This window comes from Dipodomys merriami, unplaced genomic scaffold, assembly GCF_024711535.1.
Source record: "Dipodomys merriami isolate MVZ:Mamm:240054 unplaced genomic scaffold, mDipMer1.0.p SCAF_81, whole genome shotgun sequence".
Taxonomy (NCBI): domain Eukaryota; kingdom Metazoa; phylum Chordata; class Mammalia; order Rodentia; family Heteromyidae; genus Dipodomys; species Dipodomys merriami.
Window position 1 is genome coordinate 4,170,996 of NW_027206413.1, and position 22,749 is coordinate 4,193,744.

Consider the following 22,749-nt stretch of genomic DNA (forward strand, 5'->3'; position numbering starts at 1 on the left):
AACTTGATTTACTCACAATGACATTAACTAAAATGTTAAGTTCCCTTGGTAAATGAATCAACTTATTTCATGCTCATCATCAATCATTCTCGGACATCTTGTACTGTTAAAAATAGGGAAATGGATTCTTCAGGTATGTGTCTTGGAACGTGGAAATTCAGAGGCATGGAGCTCATGAAGTGCTCGCGGTCACAGGAAGCCCTGAGGAGCCCTTGCGTTTCCCACTGCTTGCTTGGGGCCTGGCTCCCAACCCCAGAATCTTGTTGTGTATCAGAATCTGGGGTATGGGAAATTGTGGCCCATGCCTATAATCCTAGCTACTCAGGCAGCTGACATCTAGAAGATGTAGTTTCAAAGCTAGCGCGGGCAGAAAAGTCTGTGATACTCCACCTCTAGTTAACCATCAAAAAGCCAGGAAATATATATATATATATATATATATATATAAGTTAATTTTCTTCATAATTTGTCTCTTTAATTTCTAAAATTATCTTTACGTAGTTGTACAAAGGGGTTTCAATTCAACAGGTCAGTTTATGAGCACAATGCATCTTGATCGTGTCACCTTTTCCAGCATTTTCTATTACTTTTACATGACATCAGTACCCTGCAGGTCAAATAAGACATTTTGCTCCTACAATAATTCTGTGAAGTAGGTGGTAGGGACTGACATCCTGGGAGAGAATTATGGTGCTTGACTCTAGTGAAAAAACCAGTAAGTACTAAAATCAGTACTTGGTATCTGGTCTCTGCCAATTCTGAGTTGCTTTTTGTTTGTTTGGTTTTGGTTTTACCAAGTTGAAACGTATCTAACATGCGATTAGCCACTTAAGGGTGTACAATCCAGTAGCATGCGCTACACTGGAATGGCCAGTGATGGCCAATTCCAAAAAAGCAAAAATCCCAAAGGTTGACTCTGTACCCCTTAAAGCCATCAGTGCCCCCTGTCCCCCCCTCCCCCATCCCGTTCCCTTTCCCAAACTGCTGGCAACCACCGACATGTCTGGCAGAGGGAAACAATGGTCTCACCTCAGACTTAAAATAAGATCCTCGGGGCGGGAAGGGGCAGGAAAGCAAGGCCTAATGCAGGCTCCCTTGCCTTGATTTCCAAGAGAGCCTAAATTCAGCCTTCCCAGAGAAGGGCTGTCCCCTAAAACATCCACACGCTAGCTCTTGGAATCTGTGCGGGTGCAGCGTTGCTGCGGGGGAGAGTGAGTGGGAAGCTGGAGGGGAGCTGAGAATCCTGGCGCCCCAGGCAGCCCCGCTAGCCTGACCCCTTCCAAGAGGGAGGTGGAGGAGCAGGGCCTGGGAAAGGAGTCCATGGCGCTCCATGGTAGATCTGCAGATGGAGGGAGGGGCTATAAAGCAGGGTCACTGCTCGGGTGACAGAGGAGGCAAATCTCCCTCGGGACAGAGTCCTGAGGACACCTAGGTTTTCACCTGGAAGCTGTGTCTGTGACCGTTGCCCTCTGGAACTGGGGACTCACCTGTGTGTGGATTTTCAACCTGAGAGTTTGTGGTAGTTTGCTACAGCAGCAGTAGATGACCAGCTATGGGATCTGGGAAGACCACAGGTGTCTGGGTGCCGGGTCTCACGGGTCTCTGGGTGTCGGGTCTCAGGGGTGTCTGGGTGCTGGGTCTCAGGGGTGTCTGGGTGCCGGGTCTCACGGGTCTCTGGGTGTCGGGTCTCAGGGGTGTCTGGGTGCTAAGTCTCAGGGGTGTCTGGGTGCCGGGTCTCACGGGTCTCTGGGTGTCGGGTCTCAGGGGTGTCTGGGTGCTGGGTCTCAGGGGTGTCTGGGTGCAAGGTCTCAGGGGTGTCTGGGTGCAGGGTCTCATGGCTGTGTGCCGGGTCTCACGGGTCTGTGGGTGCCGGGTCTCAGGGGTGTCTGGGTGCCGGGTCTCAGGGGTGTCTGGGTGCCGGGTCTCAGGGGTGTCTGGGTGCCGGGTCTCAGGGGTGTCTGGGTGCTGGGTCTCATGGGTCTGTGGGTGCTGGGTCTCATGGCTGGGTGCTGGGTCTCCTGGGCCCACATCAAAGCTCACAGCCACAGCAGCAGGCCACGAAGGGCTGAAAGGACACGTGGGGACAAAGCTAGTGCCCTGTGATGACACGGACACCTCCAAAAATGCCTGCCTGTCGCCGTGAGAGGGAAGGGTGAAAGCGCTCTCATGAAGAGTCAGATGAAGAGTCAACCGTTGACCCTGAGAGCAAGCGCTGGTTCTAGTGCTGTGAGTTCAGGGGCTGAAGCGCCCACTCTCCACCTAACAATGGCTTCTCCCGGTTCTCAGGAAGGGTCTCCGCAGTGACACAGGCCTGCGCTGTTTATTCTCTCAGCCTAGCGAGGCAAATTCCAATCATCATCACTTTAATGTTTTTTTCCTGAAAATGTGCCAGATAGTGGGAAAGAGGCAGAGTCTGTTCCATTATTTTAAATATAAAAATTATAATGAACTCCAGGCTTAGTCAAAATTGCAATCAATTTGCTCCAAATACCACTGATCAGCTTAAGCCTCTACAGAAACAACCCACCGAGGATTTCTGCATCCTAGAAAGCACTAAGAAAACCAGTCATCTAATTATTAAACACATCAGTGAGCCGTTTGTGTTTGAAATGCAATATTATTCAGGACTCATACTAACAGCATTTTCCTTTTACACTGAAACAAATTCATGAAAACAAACATGTGTAGATGGTAAAGCCACACCACAAATGCAAAGGTTAAGCTCTGACCATTGCGCTCTCTGCCACCTCTAGACCAGGCTCCACTGTGTATCACAAACTTTTCCTGTCATGCCCACAGCTTCTCAAAACCTGAGTAACCAAGAAAGCCCTGGTCAGTTTTTGTGGCCATTTGTAAAAGAGGACATGTTAGTAATTACATTGGACTCCAACCCGTTGGTACACATCTATAATCCCAGCATTTGGGAGGTTGAGACAGAAGGATCCCGAGTTGAAGACCAGCCGAGGCCCCCTCGTGAGACCCCACCTCAAACAACAACAAAGCAGTATGTTGAAATAATGACTACAATTAAAGTATCTGGGGCCATGAGGGACATGTGATCATTTTACTTAGAGCAGTTCTGCAATTTGGAGAATTCAAGAAATTGTTCAAAATGGGTTGATGGATTTCTCAGACTATTTGATGCTTGGCTAGGACCAGTCAAGTTGCTGGTTCTTTCCTCTGTGTAGATTAGATCGCATAATGTTTTAAACTTAGATTTCTGGGCCCTGTGATTATACTCAGTAGGGTTCATTTAGAATGGCTCAGCCATTATCCTACATGAGATATGAGTGTATCTGCCTGTCCAGAGACGTGCACTGGCATTTCCTATTAAAGAGAAAATGAACCACACATTTCTGGCTGTGCTACAAGATCTTAATGGGAATTATTAGACCAGAGGGAAAGCTTGTAAGAGATAATGGTAATGTGGTAATTTTATCAGGGTATTTCATTTGCAAGGAGGAATCTCTTAATTTTCCTTCCTTCATTGGAAGTACTGTTTATGAAGGTGCAGTTCAGCAAATCAGACAGCTGAGTAGGAGATATGTAGAGGCTCTGGGGCAGAGACTCCACATGCAGGGAAGAGTTAGGAGGACACTTGAGTTTGTAGCTCTTGCATCAGGAAGTGAGTAGGCTCAGAAGATTAGGGAGGACACAGAAAACACTTCTAAAACACAGGGAGTGCACTCAAAATCCCTAGAGCACCAGCCCCATCCAGTCCTCCTGACAGGGTCTCTAAACATCACGAGCCACCAGCTACCTTTGACTCTTGGTTTGGTTTCTGACAAGCTTTTATGTGATGAAGATTGGGTCCAATTCATCCTCTATTTGCATATTGATCCAGGCATGTCCTTATCCACTCATTCATTCACTGCCTCACTCTCTAATGCACTCACTCATTCCACAGTGATTCACCAAGTCCTTGATGCTATAGCGTCTATGTGCCTAACGGCATATCAACTACACAATAATATGAAAATAAAGGCAAATCATACTCCCTGTTCTCCAGAACCTTACGGTTCGAGCTGAGAGACAAGCAGAGCACATACTATAGTTTTACATGATAGATGAAGTTCAGAGTGTCACTGCCCCAAAACGGAGCAGCTGGCGTGAGCTATGAGAGCACATGGGATGGTGAATGCGGGGTGGCAACCATGGGGGATGTCTGGTCTGAAGGAAGCAGGACTTGGGCAGGATCCTGCAGCAGGTGGGCCTTTGTGAGCCTGATAGAGGGAGAGAGTCTCCAAACAGAAAACACAGAAGAGGTCGTCCATCCTGTATGTTGATCTTGTGTCCTGTGACCTTTTGCTGTGAGTTAATTCTAGCTTCTTAATGATCGGTTTTCATAGTTGTCTTGTGGATTCCCTAGCACTTTCTATGAAGATTATGTCACTGATGGGTAAAGATTAAAGTGAAGGGAATTATATGGTCAATGGGAAGTTGACCATGACATTGTCTTGATAATACAATTGTGGTTTCTTTTTCAAATGGAGTTGAATAAAAAAAAATGTGCTACCTCCAGAATACCAAATAGGAAGTATAAAATCTCTCTCTATATATATACATATATATGTACATATTTAAATTCAGAAAGGGTAGCCCACACTAGCCTCAAGCTCATAATCCTCTTGACTCAGCCTCCCAAGTGCTGGGATTACAGGCATGTGCCTGCCTTTGAAATCTTCGTTCTTTCTTTCAGACAATATTGGTGGAAATGAAAACGAGTGCAATCACTATGGAAACCAGTGAAGCTGTCCTCCAAAAACTAAACAACAGATGTGTCTTACAACCCTGCTGTGTCACTCCTGGACATATAGCTAAAGGATGTAAACAAGAAAGATACCTGCTTACCCATTCTTACTGTATGTCTGTTCACAATAGTCAAACTCTGGTATCAGCTGAGGTGCCTAACTACCAATGTGCAGCGAACGCCTTCTCGACCAGCGAGGAAGAACGACCACCACACCAGGAGTCTTCTCAGATCACACTTTATTGGAGAGCCTTCTTACTTGTAGGAGAGCTTGAGCGCGAGAGAGCGTGCACAGAAAACATGGCCGCTTATATAGGGAATAGGGACACGTGTCGTCCTATCATTGGTCATCTGCCTTTCACCGTCACCAAGTGCCACGGGATTGGCTGGGGACTCTACGTGGCTCGCACATGCGCAAAGCCCAGGACCCACCGTCCCGCCAAGCACTGCCTAATATGGAGTTGTTTACCTCAAAGCTGCAAGGGAGTGGGCGGAGTCTAATTGCGTTCGCCCGGCTCCCCGCACCAATGAATAAAGAAAATATGTTACATATACATTATGAAATATTCACAGCCATAAAGAATAATGCAATTATGTCATTTGTAGGAAAATGGATGGAAGTGGACAGCATCATGTTGAGTTCGATAAGCCAAGTTCGAAAAAGCTTGGTGAATATTGCTTCTCATTTGTGGAATCTAGACCTACAATGATGATGGAGATGATAAATAATAACAACTGGGGCATGAATGTAACGGGATCTGTTTTGGGGAGATCAGTGGGAGGAAGTGGGGGGATACTGAGGAGTTAAGGGAATCAAAGTTTATTGCACATACATATATGAAAGCAGAATGAAACGAAACAAACACTATTTGAAAAAGCAGGGGAAGGACATGTAGACATTTACTGGAATAGAGCCGGTGCAATTATTCACACTATGCTGAAGACATTTATGGAATTATTACAATGAAACCATCTTACATTAATGCATGCTAATTAAAAATAAAATTTAAAAGCTTAAGTCTCAATTTTTAAAACGTTAGTGCACATAAGATGAAACATATATAATGTTTTCTGTTATGAGATTGTTTTCCTATACTACCATATTGAATATTCATAACACTAGGTTTCTACTTTTTTATTTAAGTGTGTGTGTGTGTGTGTGTGTGTGTGTGTGTGTGTGTGTGTGTGTGTGTGTGTGTTTACTTGGGAATGAAGTCAGGGCCTCATACTTCACTTGACTCTTTTGCTCAAGGCTAGCATTCAACCACTTGGGCCACACCTCCACTTCTGCCTTTTAACCACCGTTAACTGGAGATCAATTGGACCTTCTTAACTGGGCTGGCTTTGAACCTCAATCCTTCTATCTCTGACAGCTAGGTAGATAAGATTACAAATACAGGCAACCAGTGCCTGGCTTCAACACCAAGAGTACAGAAATATTTCATAGCTTACCTAATCTTACGAAGCTACTAATGTAAGTATTGGAGCCAGGTTTGAACCCTAATGCCCTGTCTTAGATTTATATCCATGACCGTGTGCTGACGGTCACAATTTTTGCCTCTTTTAGCAAGGATAGCTAAAATAAGGAGCCTCCAGGCAGTGGGTTGAATTAATACAACTTTTCTCTAATTGACATCATAAACTACAGAGGTGATTTGCAGTTTTGTGAGATGGTTGAACTCATATTTTGTCCAGAAGAAAAGAATTATTTGTCTTGCTCAAGGAGTCTCCGGATTGGCAGGGGAAAGCAAGGATTACAACGTACATTTGTGTTCTAAGAGGAGGAAGAAGGGAAAGGGAAAGAAGAAAGTCAAAGGTCTAAAGGGCATGACAGCTATACTTTCTTCAAATCATTCTTAGAAGTAGCACTCAAGGACTTCTTGTATCTTATTGGCTCCTTCTAACAATCACAGAAAGCAACCAAAGAAGACAGGGAGCAATACTTGTCCTAAGAGTAATACTCGGTAAGGCTCTCCTGCTAGGAAATGCTTCTGGTGGGTTCCTATGGGGAGACCCACCATCTATTCAGCCTGGGACTTCTCGGTGGTAATGTTCCTTATTAACTGGGCCTGGTAGCTCTCAGCACACCCAGCCCTCCTGAGAAGGGGCGCCAGCTAGTTTCCGCACGCATCACCTCTCTTCCAGTAATAGCATCTTGATTTTCCTTTGGGAAACCGTTCCTGTTCCAATCTAAGTCTGGTGAACTGTGGAGACTAAGGTCTGGAACCAGCCAATAGACTCTACTCCCTTCGTCATAATTTCTGTAGCATCAGTAAGCTATCCAGATTAGTTTGACAACATCTAATGAATTCCAGGAATTTTACTGGAGCTATTCAGAAACAAGTGATTTTTATCCCTGGAATTGCAAGCTCAAAGAATTAAGACAATCACTTAGAAGATTCTACGTGTGATTAAATTCAGAGGAAGCAGAACTAAGAGACAAAAGAAAGACAGATTTCATGGCACTGAACTCCTGGATCTATCTCTACCTGAAAACCATATCCTGTTGTTGTTTTTTTTTTTTTTTCCATAAGTGAGCCATTAAATCAGGTCGGTAATCTTACCTATCTACTCAGGAGGCTGAGAACTGAGGACTGAGGTTCAAAGCCAGCCCTGGCAGGAAAGTCTGTGAGACACTCATCTCCAATAAACTACTCAAAGGGCTGACAGTGGAGCTGTCACTCAAGTGTGCTAGCCTTGAGCAAAAAAAGTTCAGGGATGGCACTCAGGCCCTGAGTTCAAGCCCCAGAACTGGCGAATAAAGATAAAATAATAATAATAAGTAAGCAATGAAAAGGTTGCTACCAGTTTGATTTAATTTCTGTCACTTAAAGATGAGTCCTCACTAATATAGCTAGATTGTATCAGCCCTGATTCTCATTACCATCCTCCAAAAACCAGCCATAATCCTACACACATGAATGAACATATACACACAAACACACATACATAAACTTGAACCTCTCCTTTTTGTGTGTGCCAATACTGGGGCTTGAACTCAGGGCCTCTGGCTCTCTTTTGGCTTTTTCACACCAGGCTGGCACTCTACCACTCCCTCCCTCCCTCCCTCCCTCCCTCCCTCCCTCCCTCCCTTCCTTCTTTCCTTCCTTCCTTCCTTCCTTCCTTCCTTCCTTCCTTCCTTCCTTCCTTCCTTCTTCCGTCCCTCCTTCCCTCTCCCCTTCATCCTCTCCTCCCCTCCCTTTCTCTTCCTCTTCTCTCTTTTCCCTTTCTTCCTTCTTTTCTTCCACCCCCTTTCTTTTCTCCCTCCCTCCTACCTGTTTCAAAAGAGCAAGTCTGGAATCTTAAGCTTATACCATTCATCCAAACAGAGCCAGGACAGGGCTTGCCAGCTCACCAGACCACACTGCCCTGTACTGTCATGTCTGTGCTGACTTCCTCCTGGACCTTCAACTGTTCATCAATGGCCTCCGGTGAGTGGACTGCCAGAGTTATGCATGAGCATATTTCAGATCAGAATATTCTCATAAGAGCATCTTGCTAAGTCTAGAGACTATGACTTTAGGGCCCCCAGGGTCATGGAGTAGGGGTCTTAGCAAGATTAGCTGGTGGGCTCTCCATGCATCTCACAGACTGAAGCAGAGGCTTCCTCTTCTGAACTCTGATGCGATTCACCCCAGTACACGCTGCTGGAGAGGAAAAGCTGGGCTCCTGAAATCCCGACACAAGGCGAGCGCACTGGAGGTAGGAACCAGCATGTTCACTCCCAGGTTGCCAGCCCCATGTCTTCATTCATGTCCAAAGACGCGTTTGCTCATTCCCCAGAGGAAACCAAACACAGGTTCATTTTTGCTGACCGGCCAGTACACAGAAAACATAGGCTCACCAGAAATTGTCTCCAAAAGCAGCTTCGCTGTCGGTGTCGCTCCAGCTCAGAGGACTGACGCGGGGAGAGTGTGTGATAGCCTCTGTTCTGGGTCCTGCAGAGCTCAGAGCCCTTGTGCCAGGGCCTGGCTGCGGTGGGCTGTTCTTGGGAGGAAAAGCCCCAAGGCCCCTTAGGATGGGAGCAGTCAAAGGAATTACCAGGTGTCAGGGCCGCCAGGTCTCCAAATGTGAATGGATCGTGGCCACGCTCCTAATTTCTTTTTTTTTTTTTTTTTTTTGTCGGTCGTGGGGCTTGAACTCTGGGCCTGGGCGCTGTCCCTCAGCTCTTCAGCTCAAGGCGAGCGCTCTACCACTTGAGCTACAGCGCCACTTCCGGTTTTCTGGTGGTTTTATTGGAGATAGGAGTCTCACGGTCTTTCCTGCCCGGGCTGGCTTTGAACCGCGATCCTCAGATCTCAGCCTCCTGAGTAGCTAGGATTACAGGCGTGAGCCACCAGCGCCCGGCCACGCTCCTAATTTCTAAGCACTGTGACCTTCCTGTCACATCTAGCATAACCCGAGGCCTAAGATAAACAGCTTCAACTGACGGTGGTGACCAGCAGAAGACGCTCTCACAATCTTGATGGAAGAGTGTCACAGATCATCCTAGAGATCCTGGTTGTGTGTGCGCGCATGCACGTGTGTGTGTGTGGGGGCATGCGCGCACACGTGCGCACCCATATGCAGGCTTGATCTCAGGGCCTAAATACCTACATACTCTCCCTTAACCTTTTGATCAATGCTGGAGCTCTACCACTTGGGTTGCACCTTCTGGCTTTTTGCTGGTTAGTTGGAGATAAGCGATTCATCGCTTTCCTGTCCCAGCCGGCTTCAAATGTACCTTTTAGATCTCACACTCCTGAGTAGCTTCTGGGAGCCACTGGCTCCTAGCTCTAGTATTTTGATTCTTATCAGTAGTTTACACAGCACCATGAGCACTCATTGCTAATTATTATTATTATTGTATTATTAATGTTAATCTGTCCATTTTGGTTGGATTTTGATTCTTACAGACTCTTGGAAAAACAGAACAATTAAGATTTTCTGGCAAAATGGTGGATGAAAAGAGATAGTAAGGAGAATCCATGATTATTATCTAGGGGCTCCACAGAGTGTTCTCTATGTTTACTTTTCTCTATCTAAGTCTTAAAAAAAAAAAGGAACTTCTTTTAAAAAATGAGACCAGTGTTCATTAAACCTTCATGACTCTGAACTGCCATAGATAAGTTTTTAACTTAGAAGACCTTTGCAAAGGACAATAGCTGATTTCCCTGCAAATGGAAGGGATATATTTAGAGGCTTTGCTGGGAGACTCAATTGGCCCCAGGGATTGGTAATGGACTATGTGGAGCCTTTCACCTCCGGGTCAGTAGGTCAAATCCAAATCAGGCCTGGAGAGGCTGAGAGGCTTTGTGTGAATGACAGCTGCTGGGTAACCAAGGTGAATGGAGTGTGTGGGGGGGGGGAGGGGGGGTCTGCAGCAGGTGCCTGCTCTGGACCTGCCCCAGGATAGAAGCAAATGCTCAGAAATAGCCTCTGCTTGGCCTCTTGGCTACACAGGCCATCTCTGACCTTGGAAAGGAAGGGGCTTGCCTTCCCAGTACCATTGTGATAAGAGGGAAATGAGGGGACATAGAAACTACCAGTGCCACTGAAAAGGTGGCTGTGTCCACGGAACGCAGGGCCCTGCTGTGTCCTCCAAGGAAAAAGCTGCTTCTAAGTGCTGAGCTGTAAGCTGCAAAGGGCTTCATGTGATCAAAATGCACCTTATGGGCAGGTGCCAGTGGCTCACGCCTTTAATCCTAACTACTCAGGAAGCTGAGATCTGAGGATCACAGTTCAAAGCCAGTCCGTCCAGGTAGGAGAGTCTGTGAAACTCCAATTAACTACCAATCACACACACACACACACACACACACACACACACACACACACACACACACACACACACACACACACACACACACACACACACACACACACACAGAGGAATTGTGGCTCAAAAGGTAGAGGAGTAGGGCTGGGAAGTTGGCTCAGTGGTAGAGCACTTGCCTTGCATGCATGAGGCCCTGGGTTGGATTCCTCAGGCCCTGGGTTTGATTCCTTAGCACCACATAAGCAAAAAGAAAAAAGCGGGAAGTGGCGCTGTGGCTCAAGTGGTAGAGTGCTAGCCTTGAGCTGAAGAGCTGAGGGACAGCGCCCAGGCCCAGAGTTCAGGCCCCACGACCAGACCCCCCCCCCAAAATGTAGAGGAGTAGCCTTGAGCAAAAAAGCTCCTAGGCCCTGAAGTGCAAAAACAAAAGTAAGAGACAGTGCCCAGGTCCTGAGTTCAAGTCTAGTCACATATATACACACATACCCACACACACATAAAAACAACATGTTATGGCTTTTTTTTCCGTTTATTTTTGCCAGTCCAGAGGCTTCAATTTGGGGCCTGGGCACCATTCCTGAGTTTTTATGCTCAAGGCCAGCATTCTACCACTTTGAGCTACAGCTCCATTTCTGGCTTTTTGATGATTAATGAGAAGGAAGAGTCTCTTGGACTTTCTTGCCTGTGCTGGCTTTGAACCACACTCTCCATATAATAATAGGATCGCAGGTGTGCGCTGTTGGCACCTGGCTCAATTTGTTTTTTAGTGCACATTACAAGCAATCGTCTCAGAAGCCCCAGGAGGTGAGATATAAAATTTATAGCAGAGCAAGGAAGGCAGAATGTGGTAGCAATTTCATGGAAAGCTTAGGATGGAAAGGCGTATTAGTTGCATCCCTCGGTTTGATCCTTGAAGAAAATGAGGCCCAAACACTTTGAAGTAGATCACCGGGTGGGGTCTCCTCGGGTGTCATCTGACAGGAGCAGCACATGCTGTCTGGAAGACGCTCACAGCATCCTAAGTGAAGCTGGTGTGGCCTGTGCTTCGGGACGCAGCTTTTTACCTAAGGAGAGAAGGTCCCCCTTTGATGGCGTTTGCCCTGTGGTCACAAGTCAGAGCAAGGAAATGCCACACTGAGAGCACCAAACTGTATCCTTTGGCTCTATGTCTCTTCACATGTCACTTTCTAGGGAAAGCCTTCCTTTCCTTGGCCAGTAAATGGTCATCGGTGTCTCCTTCCTTTCACCTGTGCATGCTCCCTTTCCCTCATCTTTCTTCCTTGCCCGGCAGAGCAACTATTACTGTCTGTATCACTCACCAATTCCCTTTTGTCTCCATCCTTCTAGAATGTACATTTGAGGACCTGGACTGGGGAGTCTGGGTCATGCCCCACAGTGTGACTTCTGAGGGAGAGGACCTGCCAGAAGTTGCCTTTCCCTTTAGGAAGGGAAGTTCCTTTCTGGGCAAATTTGGAAACACTTCCTTTGGGAACTTCTCGGCAGTGGGGTCTGGCTTTCCAGAGCTTGCCTTCCTTTGTTTGCATTCCTGGGTCCTCAGTTAGTTGGCTTCCCCCAAATCCCGAGGGCAGGAGGCTTTCTGAGCCGGCGACTGCGCCCATCTGGAGAAGCTGGAGAAAGGACCGGTGGAGGCCACAATCCCCGTGCTCTTCGGATGCCACATTCGCCACCAAGTTTTGCTAGCACGCCATGGGCTCCATGCTGTAGTGCGGGCGAGTTGTCACCAGCTTCTCTTCCCACATTCCCTCTTCTCTTCCCCCTCCTTCCACCTGCAGCCCAGCCCCCCCCCCCCATCCATTTCTCAGGAAAATAAATCTCTGGGTGGAGGCAGGGAGAGTAGATCTCAGAGAACCCTTCTGAATACATGTCTATATTAATGAATTATTAACTCAGCCACCCGTGACCTTAAACCTAGAAACAGGAGCAGGCAGGGCAGACAGGAGAGCCGCTGAATCCTTTATTGGCCTCCTGTCAGAGGCGGCGACCGCGTTCCCATCCCCCACCGGGAACAAATAATTAATATGAAAGGCAAACTTTTTAATTGCATGTCAAACGAAATCGCACAGGGGGTCCCGCGGCGGACAGGTTCCCCGGTTTCCGGCCCCTTCCCGCTCGGGGCTTTCTCCCCTCTTCGGCCCCTCCCAGCTAAGGATACAATAGGTTTCCTAAGGATAATTTTCGGGGTGTGCGTTGTGGGGGAGGGGGAGACAATGCTCAAGAACATGATGAATTTGGGTAGTTCATTTATCGACCCGGCCTCCGCTTCCCACTTGTTTTTATTTTAGAGGCCATTAATCAATGAAGAAAAACACCACCGCGCCCCCACCCCGCCACCCCGTTCGCATTTGCTACACTCACGCTCCTCGCTTATTCCCGTGGAACAAATTCCCAGCAAATATTCACCCATCGATTTGGGAGCGATGGATTTACACACACACACACACACACACACACACACAGGTCCGACCGCTTCCTACGGGGTCCAAGTGATTTGTTTCCCGGTCTTCCTCGCGGGTCTGCGGGCTGCACGTCCGGGCGATCCGGGCACACCCCGGAGGTGAGCGCGCCACCGCGGCGGCCCAAGCGCCGGCAGGGGTCGAGGGCGCGCGGCCGGGGCGGGCCCGGGCCGGGAGCCGCGCCACGCCGCGCCGCCCTGCGCCACGCGTCCCGGGTGTGCGCGCCACGCGCGCGCGCCCCGTCCCCAGCCTCCCCATCCGCGGGCCTTCCCAGGGCTCGCTCGCCCCCTCTGATTTTGTCCGTCTGCGCTCCGGGACCCCGAGTCGCCGCGTCTTCCAGCTGGGAGTGCTTGGGCGGGCGGGGCAGGGGCTCGAACCTGGGACTCCATGGAGAGGAGCCTCGGGAGAGGGAGCCTTCCCCCACTTTCGCCGCCGCCTGTCCAGCCGGGGTCTCCGGCAGCACCACCCACCCCACCACTGCCGGGCGGAGGATGGCGGGGGGCGCGCGCGCGGGAGTTCACACCCGGCACCCCACGGACCCCGATCGGAATCGGCCTCCACCGCCCACGTCCTGAAGCAGCCGCGCTCGCCTCGCTCAGCCTCGGCGCCCCCCGGCTGGAGGCGCTGGGAGGTCGGGGAGACGCCTTCCCCCGCACTGCCGGGCGCACGGAGCGCGCACCGAGCGCCCGCCTCGCGTCCAAAGCCTCCTTAACCATGCGGCTCATCTCACTGAGACGAGAGGACACACGCACGCACGCACGCACACGCGCTTCCCACGGTGCGGGTGGCAGGAGACTTCGAAGCCGTGTCTGCAGCCTGTTGGGGGGAAGAAGGCCGTGGGGGTCCGTGGACTCTCCAGGTCCGGGCCCCGCGCGTGGAAGGGGCCGGCTCCAGGCAGACGAGAGGAGGCCGGATGGGGGTGCGTCGCCGAGGCTCCCCGCTTCTCCCGGCGAGCGGTCACGGGCTGGCTGCGAGCACGCGGGGAGGAGGTGGGCGTTCCTCCCCGGCCCAGCGGCCGCGCGCGTGCGGCGGTGCGGGAAGCAGAGGAGGACGAGGGAGGCCGGAGCCCCGTCCGCGGCCCTGCGCCGAGCGCTCGGCCGAGGGCGGCGTGGCTGCCCGCGGGCCCACGGCGGGCTGCCCTCGCGGGGGTCGCCGCTCCCGCCGGGGATGACGGGTAACCCCGTCGTGAGCACGCCGGCCGCGGCGCGCGCCGCCCAGCTCCGCTCCAACCCGGACGGAGGCGTCGCGCGTGGCCCCCCAAGTCGAAGCCCGTTTCCCGGGATCGGACCACACGAGGGGAGCGAAGAGGAGGAAAAACACTAGACTCTTTATTAACCGTTTCGCGTGGCGACGGCACAATAAACGTGTGTTCTTCCCTTGGAGGTGTGGACGGCACGCGGGCGGGGTTGATCTGCGGCCGCCCGCCCGCCCGCCACGCGTGCCCGGGACAGCCGGGGCGGCGCCCGCCGGCTCGTGCACGCCGCACTGCGTGGCGAGGGCGACCAGCCCGGGGCGGCGTGGGCGCCCCCACACCCCCGCGCCACCCCCGCCGGGCGGAGGGAGCTCGCCGGCGACCCGGTCCCGGGCCAGCTGTGCCCAGACGCGGCTTTGAGTACCTGACTCGGGCCTTGGCTGAGCTCCCGGACGTGACGACCCCACGGCGGCCCCCGCCCCCGTCCCCGCGAGGATTTAGGGCAGAGGTGGTTTGGCCGCTGTGTGACTCTGACACCCCACCCCGCAGCACCCCGGGCGCATCGGAGCCGGGGACGCCTCCCCCACCCCCCGCGGGCTCGGGCTCCGCACCGACTCTCCCCGCCGGCCCCGCGCGGACACGCGAGCGCTCGCTGGGACGCACGCCGCCGCCCGCGCCTCCGCGGCTTGCGCGGTTCGGGCCCGGAGCCGGCGCCTGAGCTGGACGCACGGACAGAGGCGGCCGCAGAGCCCGGGGGCGCGCGCCGGGGAAGCGCGGGGCTGCGCGGGAGGCCCGGCCCACGACGGATCCGCGCACGAGAGGAGCCGGGGCGGTCCGTGGGTCCAGCCCAGTTAGCACTTCCTTCCCCCTCCCCTCCCCTCGGTTCAGCCAGCCGCCCGCCGCCTCCCCCTCCCACTCCCCCTCCCGCCCTCCCTCCCCGCCTCCCTCCCTCCGTCTCTCCGTCTCTCTCGGTCTCTCTCTCAGACACACACCGCACACGCACGCACACACTTGTAATTTGCGCTGTCGTAAAAGCCACGTGCGCGGCCGGGAGCTGCCAGAGCGGAGCGGCGGGGTCGGCCCGCGGCGGCTCCGTCCTGCGCCGGGGGCCCGCCCGCACCCCCGCGCCCTCCGCGGGGCCACGCAGCCCTCGCCGGGACCCCGCGGGAGGGCTCCCGGCGGCCCGATCGCCCCGGCGCTGCCCCCACGCGGCCCGGGGGCATGTAGCGCGCCCCGGACCCCCGCGCGCGCTCACGGCCGGAGTCCCCGGCCGACACGCCCGCACCCGCCGGCGGCCCGGCGGCCTCAGGTACGGGGAGGGGAGGGTCGCCCGGGGCTCGGGGCTCGGGAGGATGGAAGTCCCGGGCTGGGGTCGGCGGCGGGGGCGGGGACAGGGGGGGAGGCCCGGCGAGACCGACCCGGCGCCCGCGCCCCGGCGGGCGCTGCGCCAGTCCGTCCTGGGGTCGGCGGGCGGGCGCTGGCCGCGGGCGGGGACGGCGGCCCGCGGCTGAGCGGTGCGGGGCAGCGCCGCGTGGTCCGGCGGGCTGGGGGGGGGGGGGACGGGCAGCGCCGGGCGCGCGCCGCTTCCTGTGCGCGGCGCCGAGGCTCCGGAGTAAACTTTGCGCCCCGGCCGAGTTGTGGGCGAGGGCGAGCGGCGGACGCGGGCCGGCGGCCGGGCAGCCCCGGGGCTCCCGCCGCCCGAGCCGGGGTCCGTCTCACGCGCGCCCTCCTCGCCCTCCCCTCCCCAGCCCGAGGCGCCCGACATGCTGAAGCCCGGAGACCCCGGCGGCTCGGCCTTCCTCAAAGTGGATCCAGCCTACCTGCAGCACTGGCAGCAGCTCTTTCCCCACGCGGGCGGCGGCGGCGGCGGCCCGCTCAAGGGCGGCGGCCCCGCGGGGCCCCTGGGCGCGCCGCAGCCCCTGCCGCCGCCGCCGCCGCCCCCGGAGCGCGCCGAGCCCCAGCCGGACGGCCTGCGCCCGCGGCCCGCCTCCCTCTCCTCCGCCTCGTCCGCCCCGGCGTCTTCCTCCACGGCCGCCTCCTCCGTGTCCTCCTGCGCCGCGGCCGCCGCCGCCGCCGCCGCCGCCCTGGCGGGCCTCTCCACCCTGCCCGTGGCCCAGCTGCCCGTGTTCGCGCCCCTCGCCGTGGCCGCCACCGTGGCCGCCGAGCCGCTGCCCTCCAAGGACCTGTGCCTGGGCGCCGCCTCGGGCCCCGGGCCGGCCCAGGGCGGCGGCGGCGGCGGCGGCGGCGGGGACGGCCGGGGCGCCCCGCGCTTCCGCTGCAGCGCCGAGGAGCTGGATTACTACCTGTACGGCCAGCAGCGCATGGAGATCATCCCGCTCCACCCGCACACCAGCGACCCCAACAACCGTACGTAGCCGCGGGGCTCACGCCCGCCCGGGCCGCGCCGCCGCCGCCGCCGCCGCCGCCGCCGGAGCGGGCGCGGGTCGGCCGGGGAGGGATCGGCGGAGGTGCCGCCGGCCCGGGGGCGCCGGGGGCCGACCTGGCGGGGAGATGGTGTCCCCGCCCGGGTCCCGCGCGCCTCTCGGGCCGATCGATCGCGGTGGCCAAAGTTTTCCGGCGTGGGAGGAGGAAGATGGGGTGGCCGCAGTGGCATCTTGGGGTTCGCCCTGTCCCATCTCTTGACCCCCCCTGCTCGCACAGCTCCGTGGGGAGTGGGGGCGCTGGAGCCGCCCGTGGCCCGGCCCGGAGTCCGCCCTCCCTCCGCGCGGTGCTCCGGGACCCGCGGGTCACTGACCCGCAGCACGGGACGGGCGTGCTCCCCGGCCCCGCCGGGCCCGAGTGGGGACCGGGGTGGCGTGCCGGACGCCGGGGAGCACGGAGATCGGCGATTGCTTTCCCACCCCGGGAATTAACTGTCAGGCTTGGTTTGGGGTGGGGGGGGCGGGCCTCCTTTGGGTTGTCAGTGAGTCTGCGCCCTTCCCGAGGACAGGCCGCCATGCTTGGGTATAGTCTTAGCTGGAAAAGGAGGGAAAGAAGAGCGCCCACTACTTCACCCCCAGTGTGTGGACGTCCGGGGCCGGGAGGGTCCTGCAGGACCCCGCATTCACCGAGCGCCCCGGTCCCGCACGCGCGTGCGGCCCACCGTGCTCCGCCTGTTTCTTTCTTTGCCTCTGAAAAGTTCCTGGTGACAGTGGTTTCCAGAAAGCGTCTTCTTCTCTGGCACCAGGGCGCGGTAACCGCCTAACCTGAGATCCGGACTTCTGGGGGTCACAATCTTAAATGCTTATCCCAAGTGCACTCTAGTCTGCTGTTTTGAAGCAGAACCCCCAGAGAAAACTCCAGAGTGTGCGTTGCTTTGTTTGTATCTGCTTCTCTCTGGGTCAACTCAGAAGCTGTGGCTTGTTTACTCCTTTTTTGGGGGAGGGGGGCGGCTAAGTGTTATACGTGCTTCCAGAGACCTGTGGGGATGGGGGTGAGGTCCAGGCAGGGAATCACGTTTCAGAGATCAGCCTTCCTTCATTTGTTTTCTCCAGCTCACCCCTTCGTCTGGCTTCTGTGAGGAAAAGTCATCACGAAGGTTTACTTTTTGAGACTATTTTGAATAAGTTGTTTCTTGCGGAATGTGTGTTACTCCATAAATGTCTTGATTTTCTGCAGGAGTGACTAGTTGGATTGCTTTGGGTTCCCAAAGTCATTGCTTCGATTAAAGGAAACCCAAAACCAAACACTGTTTAGTGACTGAGATGTATTAGTGTTTTCACAATGGTTGGAGATAATTTTTTGTGGTGGATAATAATTACCAGTAAAAAGAGCAAGTGTATTTACCCCCTCTCCCTTCTAGACTCTTGACTGTAAAGTACTGTTTTTAAATGGGAATTTCGATTCCAGTTTCCTGTGCAGTTAAGAACACTTGTGTTTCAGGGAGTCAGAACATTTTTTTTTTTTACAATTATATTGCCTAGATAGATTTAAAAAGCGCTATTTCCTAATGAATCTCTTGCAGTTTTTGTTATCAGAATAGTTCTTTAAAACCTGTGAGGTAGAAAAATAAAAATGCGTTGGAAAAGGCATTTCTTAGAGTAAAGGGAAGTAGTCATCGAAGGCTGGAAGTTTCTTATCGGGCTTGCAGTTTCTTTTCTGAATTAAATCTGTGTTGGAAAAAAAATACCAGCAGCATAGCCTCCACTTGAAGCGCTGGCTTTGTGTCAAAGTATCTGTGTTGTTTATAATGCAGTCTTGAGGTTTAAGACATTTCGCTGAGGAGAGAGATGAATCAAGGAAGAATGAGGATGGATTACCAACTAATAGTGGCCACTGCGCCAGTTTATTATCTAGGTTATCTTTTTTTTTTCTGGATGGAGGAAATGAATTATTTTAGTTAAATCACTCATATTTCATCCATCTTCTTTGGAGTGAACCAGTGTTCAATGTTCAAGAGAAAAGATGGAAGGGAAAGGAAGTTTGGTCACCTCAAAGTTACACCTCAAGTTGCTCGCTAATTAAAGAGCTTTGAACAAAAATAAATAGAAGACTAAATTAGCTGTGGATAACATGGGAGACCAGGCCTCCCATTCTTCCAGGAACGTCTTTGAGCAAGCATACTTAGTTATTATTTTGAACCCATGGAGTGTGTTTTATTTATCAAAATGAAAAGTGATTGAGTCTAACTAGGTACTTACACCAAGTCTGAAATGCAGAGACTGGAGAATATTTCCCTAGGCTCGGGAAGCTAAGTAGGTGGGTACCTTGAAAGATTGAAATCAGAAGCAGATGCTCAATTCGTGTGTGTGTGGGGGGGGTGAGGGGCAGGGTTTGGGCAGAAAGGGGAGCATCTAGTTATGTGTAGATTTCACCAGTCTCCATTTCACCTTTTTTTTTTCTATTGCCATTTTGCTCTGAAAGAATTAGGTGAGTGACCCCTTCATTTTGTCACTTTTTATGTAAAAGGATGTTGACTTGTTTCACCTTTTCTTACCAGGCAGAAAAGGGCCCTCCACCGTTCCCCCTTCCTCCAGAAGAGTAACTTTGCCTGGGATTGGCAACACTCGATACTGTTGCTCTATAAGAAAAGAACTCTGCCCAACTCATTTCACTGGAGAGTTGATTGGCATCCGTTGCAAATGTCACAGCAAATGATCGTGGTAGTCCTTACACAAAAAGCTTTTAAAAAACAACCCAAACTGCAAGTTAGCCAGAGTGAACTCTGTGCAATGATTTCTGTTATTTAACTGCATGCATCAATTTACTCGCTGATTGAGGGATACTTTCTACTGAGCTCTGTGAATGCTTAGTTGTTGCTGCTACCGTCTTCTCTTAAAAGTCAAGTGCTGTGCAGTGTAATACCTGGACAGGGGGGAAGGGAGCTCTCTTCTGGGTATTACTGCCCTCATTTGCTGCTAGGTTGCCTGAAGCCATTGATTCCCTCAGGCCCCTTCTTTTCGGGTTCTGGAAGCTGGTGCCGTTGTCTGAGACCTTGTCATTCCACTTAAGAGGATGGAGAGAAGCAATCCCAGGAGCCTCTGGGGTATGTGTGGAGGACCCAGATCTTACCTTGGCAGAGACAATTAGCTTTTCATATCATTGTGTGAAGTTCTTCCCTAGTTCCAGAGAAGGAAGCGCAAAAATTAAACCTGTTGGGGTGTCTTTTAAGGGGAGAGTTGGGGCGTGCACGCAATTTCCCCAAGTGGGGAGGAGGTATCTCTAATCCCATGATGATTGAAGGGGATGCTCGTGTGCCAGAAACAGCCAGTGTGCACGGCAGCGTGTGCACGCCGGTGTGTGCACGCCGGTGTGTGCACAGCGTGGGGCGGAGGCTGGGTTGGCAGCAGTGGTCCATTTGCTTAGGGGTTGAGAAGAGCTGGAGAGAGGAGGGCTGACCCAGGTTTGGGTTGGTTGTCTGTCTGGTTGTGGTGAGCCCTACTGTGAGATTTGGGGAAGAGACCTGGGGCGGGGGCTGGGGGGGGGGGCGAGAGCTTTCTAGACCTTACCTTCCCCAGGATTTTCCCCTTCGGGCTGGGAGGAGGAGGTCCTGTTGGAGCAGCGCGGAGTGAGCGGTCCACCAGCCGGCCCTTCCCAGGCGCGGCCTCTGCTTCCCCCCAGCCCTGTCCAGGTTCCCTGCTGGCCTTCAGATTTCAGACCCGGTCCCCTGCGAGGAGAGGGAGTCTTGGGAGGAGCGCGTTCTCTTTTGTGTCCTCCTTTCCCCTTGCCTCTCGTGTGCACGCCCAGGACTTGGCTGTTGTGCGTCGCCCCTGACCCAGCGCGCGAGTCCCCGCGTGGAGCCGGGTATGAGGGGCTAGAAGAGGCGGTGACTGTGCATTTAAGGTGATAAAATGGCCCGTCGGCAGTCATCCCATCGATCTGTGCCACCCGCCGTGAAGGATGAGGGGACGGGACACGGTTAATTGCCCCATGGTTTTGTAGGGGGCCGTGCAGCGGCCCAGGCCTGCTTCGATCGAGGCGCGAGGTCGGGGGCTGCGGGCCGGGCGGGGCCGGGCGGGGCAGCTCCACCCCGAGTCCCCGCACGCTCTCCACGCCCTTTATCAATACTGTCCTCCGGACCACCACACCCGGGGGCTGCCCGCGATCCCCGAGGTCTGGGCTGTCCGTCTGTCCATCCAGCCCGGACCGCGGCCGCCGCCCCGGGCTGCAGCCCCTCCCCTGGCCCCCGCTCTGCCTCCCGACCCCCGGCCCCGCCGTGGAGGAGGGGCCGGCGGCGTGGCGGCTCCGAGGCCGGGCGCCCCCTGCTCCCCCCCCCCCAGCCCCGGGCGGGGCGCGCGGATCGATGGGCTCCGGCGCCCGGCTCGACCCCGGGCCCGGGGCAGCGACCCCGCAGGCGGCGGGGAGGACACGCAGCCGGGGCGGGAAGGCGGCCGCCGGCCTCGCGAGCCGGCTGCGGGGCCGCGCGGAGGCCTGGGACCCGGCGGGGACCCGGCGCGGCGCTGACTTCCCGTCCGCCCTCGGCCTCCCCCGCCTCACACCCCAGCCCCCAGGGCTTCACCTTTCACCTCTGCTCCCACCGCCAGAAGTGAAAGGCCAGAAAAGAGAAGCAGCCTGGGCACCTGTCCGTCCGTCCGTCCGTCCGTCCCCCTGCGCGGGGAGGATGGCCCGGGAAGCGCTGGCTGGCCTGGCCCGCACCGAGGCCCGCGCTGCCTCCCCGGAGGGCCTCGGACACACGTCCTCCAGAGAGATGGCCGCCCCAGCAGCCTCCCCGGGGCCGAGAAACTAAATCCCCTGTGAGGGGCAATGGTGAACTTGTGTGTGTGTGGGGGGGGGGTGGGAAGCACTGGTGTTTCCTTTTTAAACTGGGGATATTTACTCGATATTTAGGCTGGGGTGCTGGTGTGTTCGTCCGCGGGGAGTAACACAGCACACATCAGACAGCGGTAGGGACGTGTTTCGTAGTTGAGAGGGTCTGGCCTGCTTTTTCATCAACCTTTCCCTGGCAAATGTCTGGCCTGCTGGCTAGAAAACGTGTAGAGTGCGTGTCAACTTGTGACAGACTTGTCAATCCCAAGAACCAAGCTGCTGCTTCTAAACATCTCCTAGCTCCCCTCCAAGAAACTCACTCGAGTTACATACAAGTACCTTATGATTTTGCACATTTAAAAAGCAATGTTATCCAGTGAGTGGTGGCTCCTAGCTACTCAAGAGGCTGAGATCTGAGGACCAGGGTTTGAAGCCAGTCTGGGCAGGAAAATCCATGTGACTCTTAACCTTCAATTAACCTCCAAACAGCCAGAAATAGAGTTGTGGCTCAAGTGGTAGAGAACATGAGCCTTGAGGAAAAACGCTCAAGGACCGTAAGTTCAACGCCCGGGGCTGCACGCTCCCACATACATGAATGCTCTAGTGTAACGGGCACTTTGGTGGCAGTTGGCTAACTTTTCTGGTAGAATGTTCTGATAGAGCATGAAGTGGTTCAAGGTTAAGACTCATATATTGGGAGGACTAATGAGTGTATCACACCTGTCTACAGTAAGACTTAAGGTACAGGTCATCTTCTAGATAGTGAGAGAGCCTCTGTTTTTCAGTACTTTTTCAACACCTGAGAAATATTAAGCTTAAGAGGGCTTTGGAGGATTTCTTGGGAACAGGATTTAGCTATAGCTTACTGACATACAAATACTACTAGAAGTGTGCTTCTTGTCTGGGGGGGTACTGCTCGGAGTTTATTTCTCCTTACATTATCACCCACACAGTTGACATTTCGCGTGGAGAGGATGGGAGTTGATGGAAGTCCTGATGCAGGTGGTTAGCGGTGTGAGCAGTAAATGCTTTTTTGCTTCTCATTCTTTTGCTTTGTTGAGTCTACCAGAACAGGGAAATTAATGGAGCAGGTCCTAGGGGGTGTTGCATGCATATTTTCACAAGGAAACCACCCTTGATTATTGTCATTTGTTTTTAGCTATTTTTGCTGAGGTACTGAAAGGCTATTTCTGAAGTGAGATACTGACATGAAAAATGACGGGCATTTTCTATTCACTTTGCTAATGTAACTTCCCCAAACCCGGGAGTGTGGGAAAGAGACGTCTCTGTAATTCAGTCAGGACAGAGCACTTTTTGTGGCCTCAAAATAGTTCCATCACTGAGACACTTTAATTCTATTGATTGAGCCACG

The 22,749-nt window shown here is 53.8% G+C and overlaps 1 protein-coding gene across 2 annotated transcripts in view; it reads left to right on the forward strand.

Annotated features, from left to right (window-relative positions):
• The first annotated feature begins 15,934 nt into the window (after positions 1-15,934).
• LOC138819679 (putative histone-lysine N-methyltransferase PRDM6) overlaps positions 15,935-22,749 on the forward strand; it is a 128,865-nt gene continuing 122,050 nt past the window's right edge. For both annotated transcript variants that reach the window (XM_070011172.1, XM_070011171.1), the window contains exon 1: positions 15,935-16,538. In XM_070011172.1, the coding sequence (XP_069867273.1) occupies positions 15,935-16,538 (604 nt within the window). The remainder of the gene's footprint in view (positions 16,539-22,749) is intronic.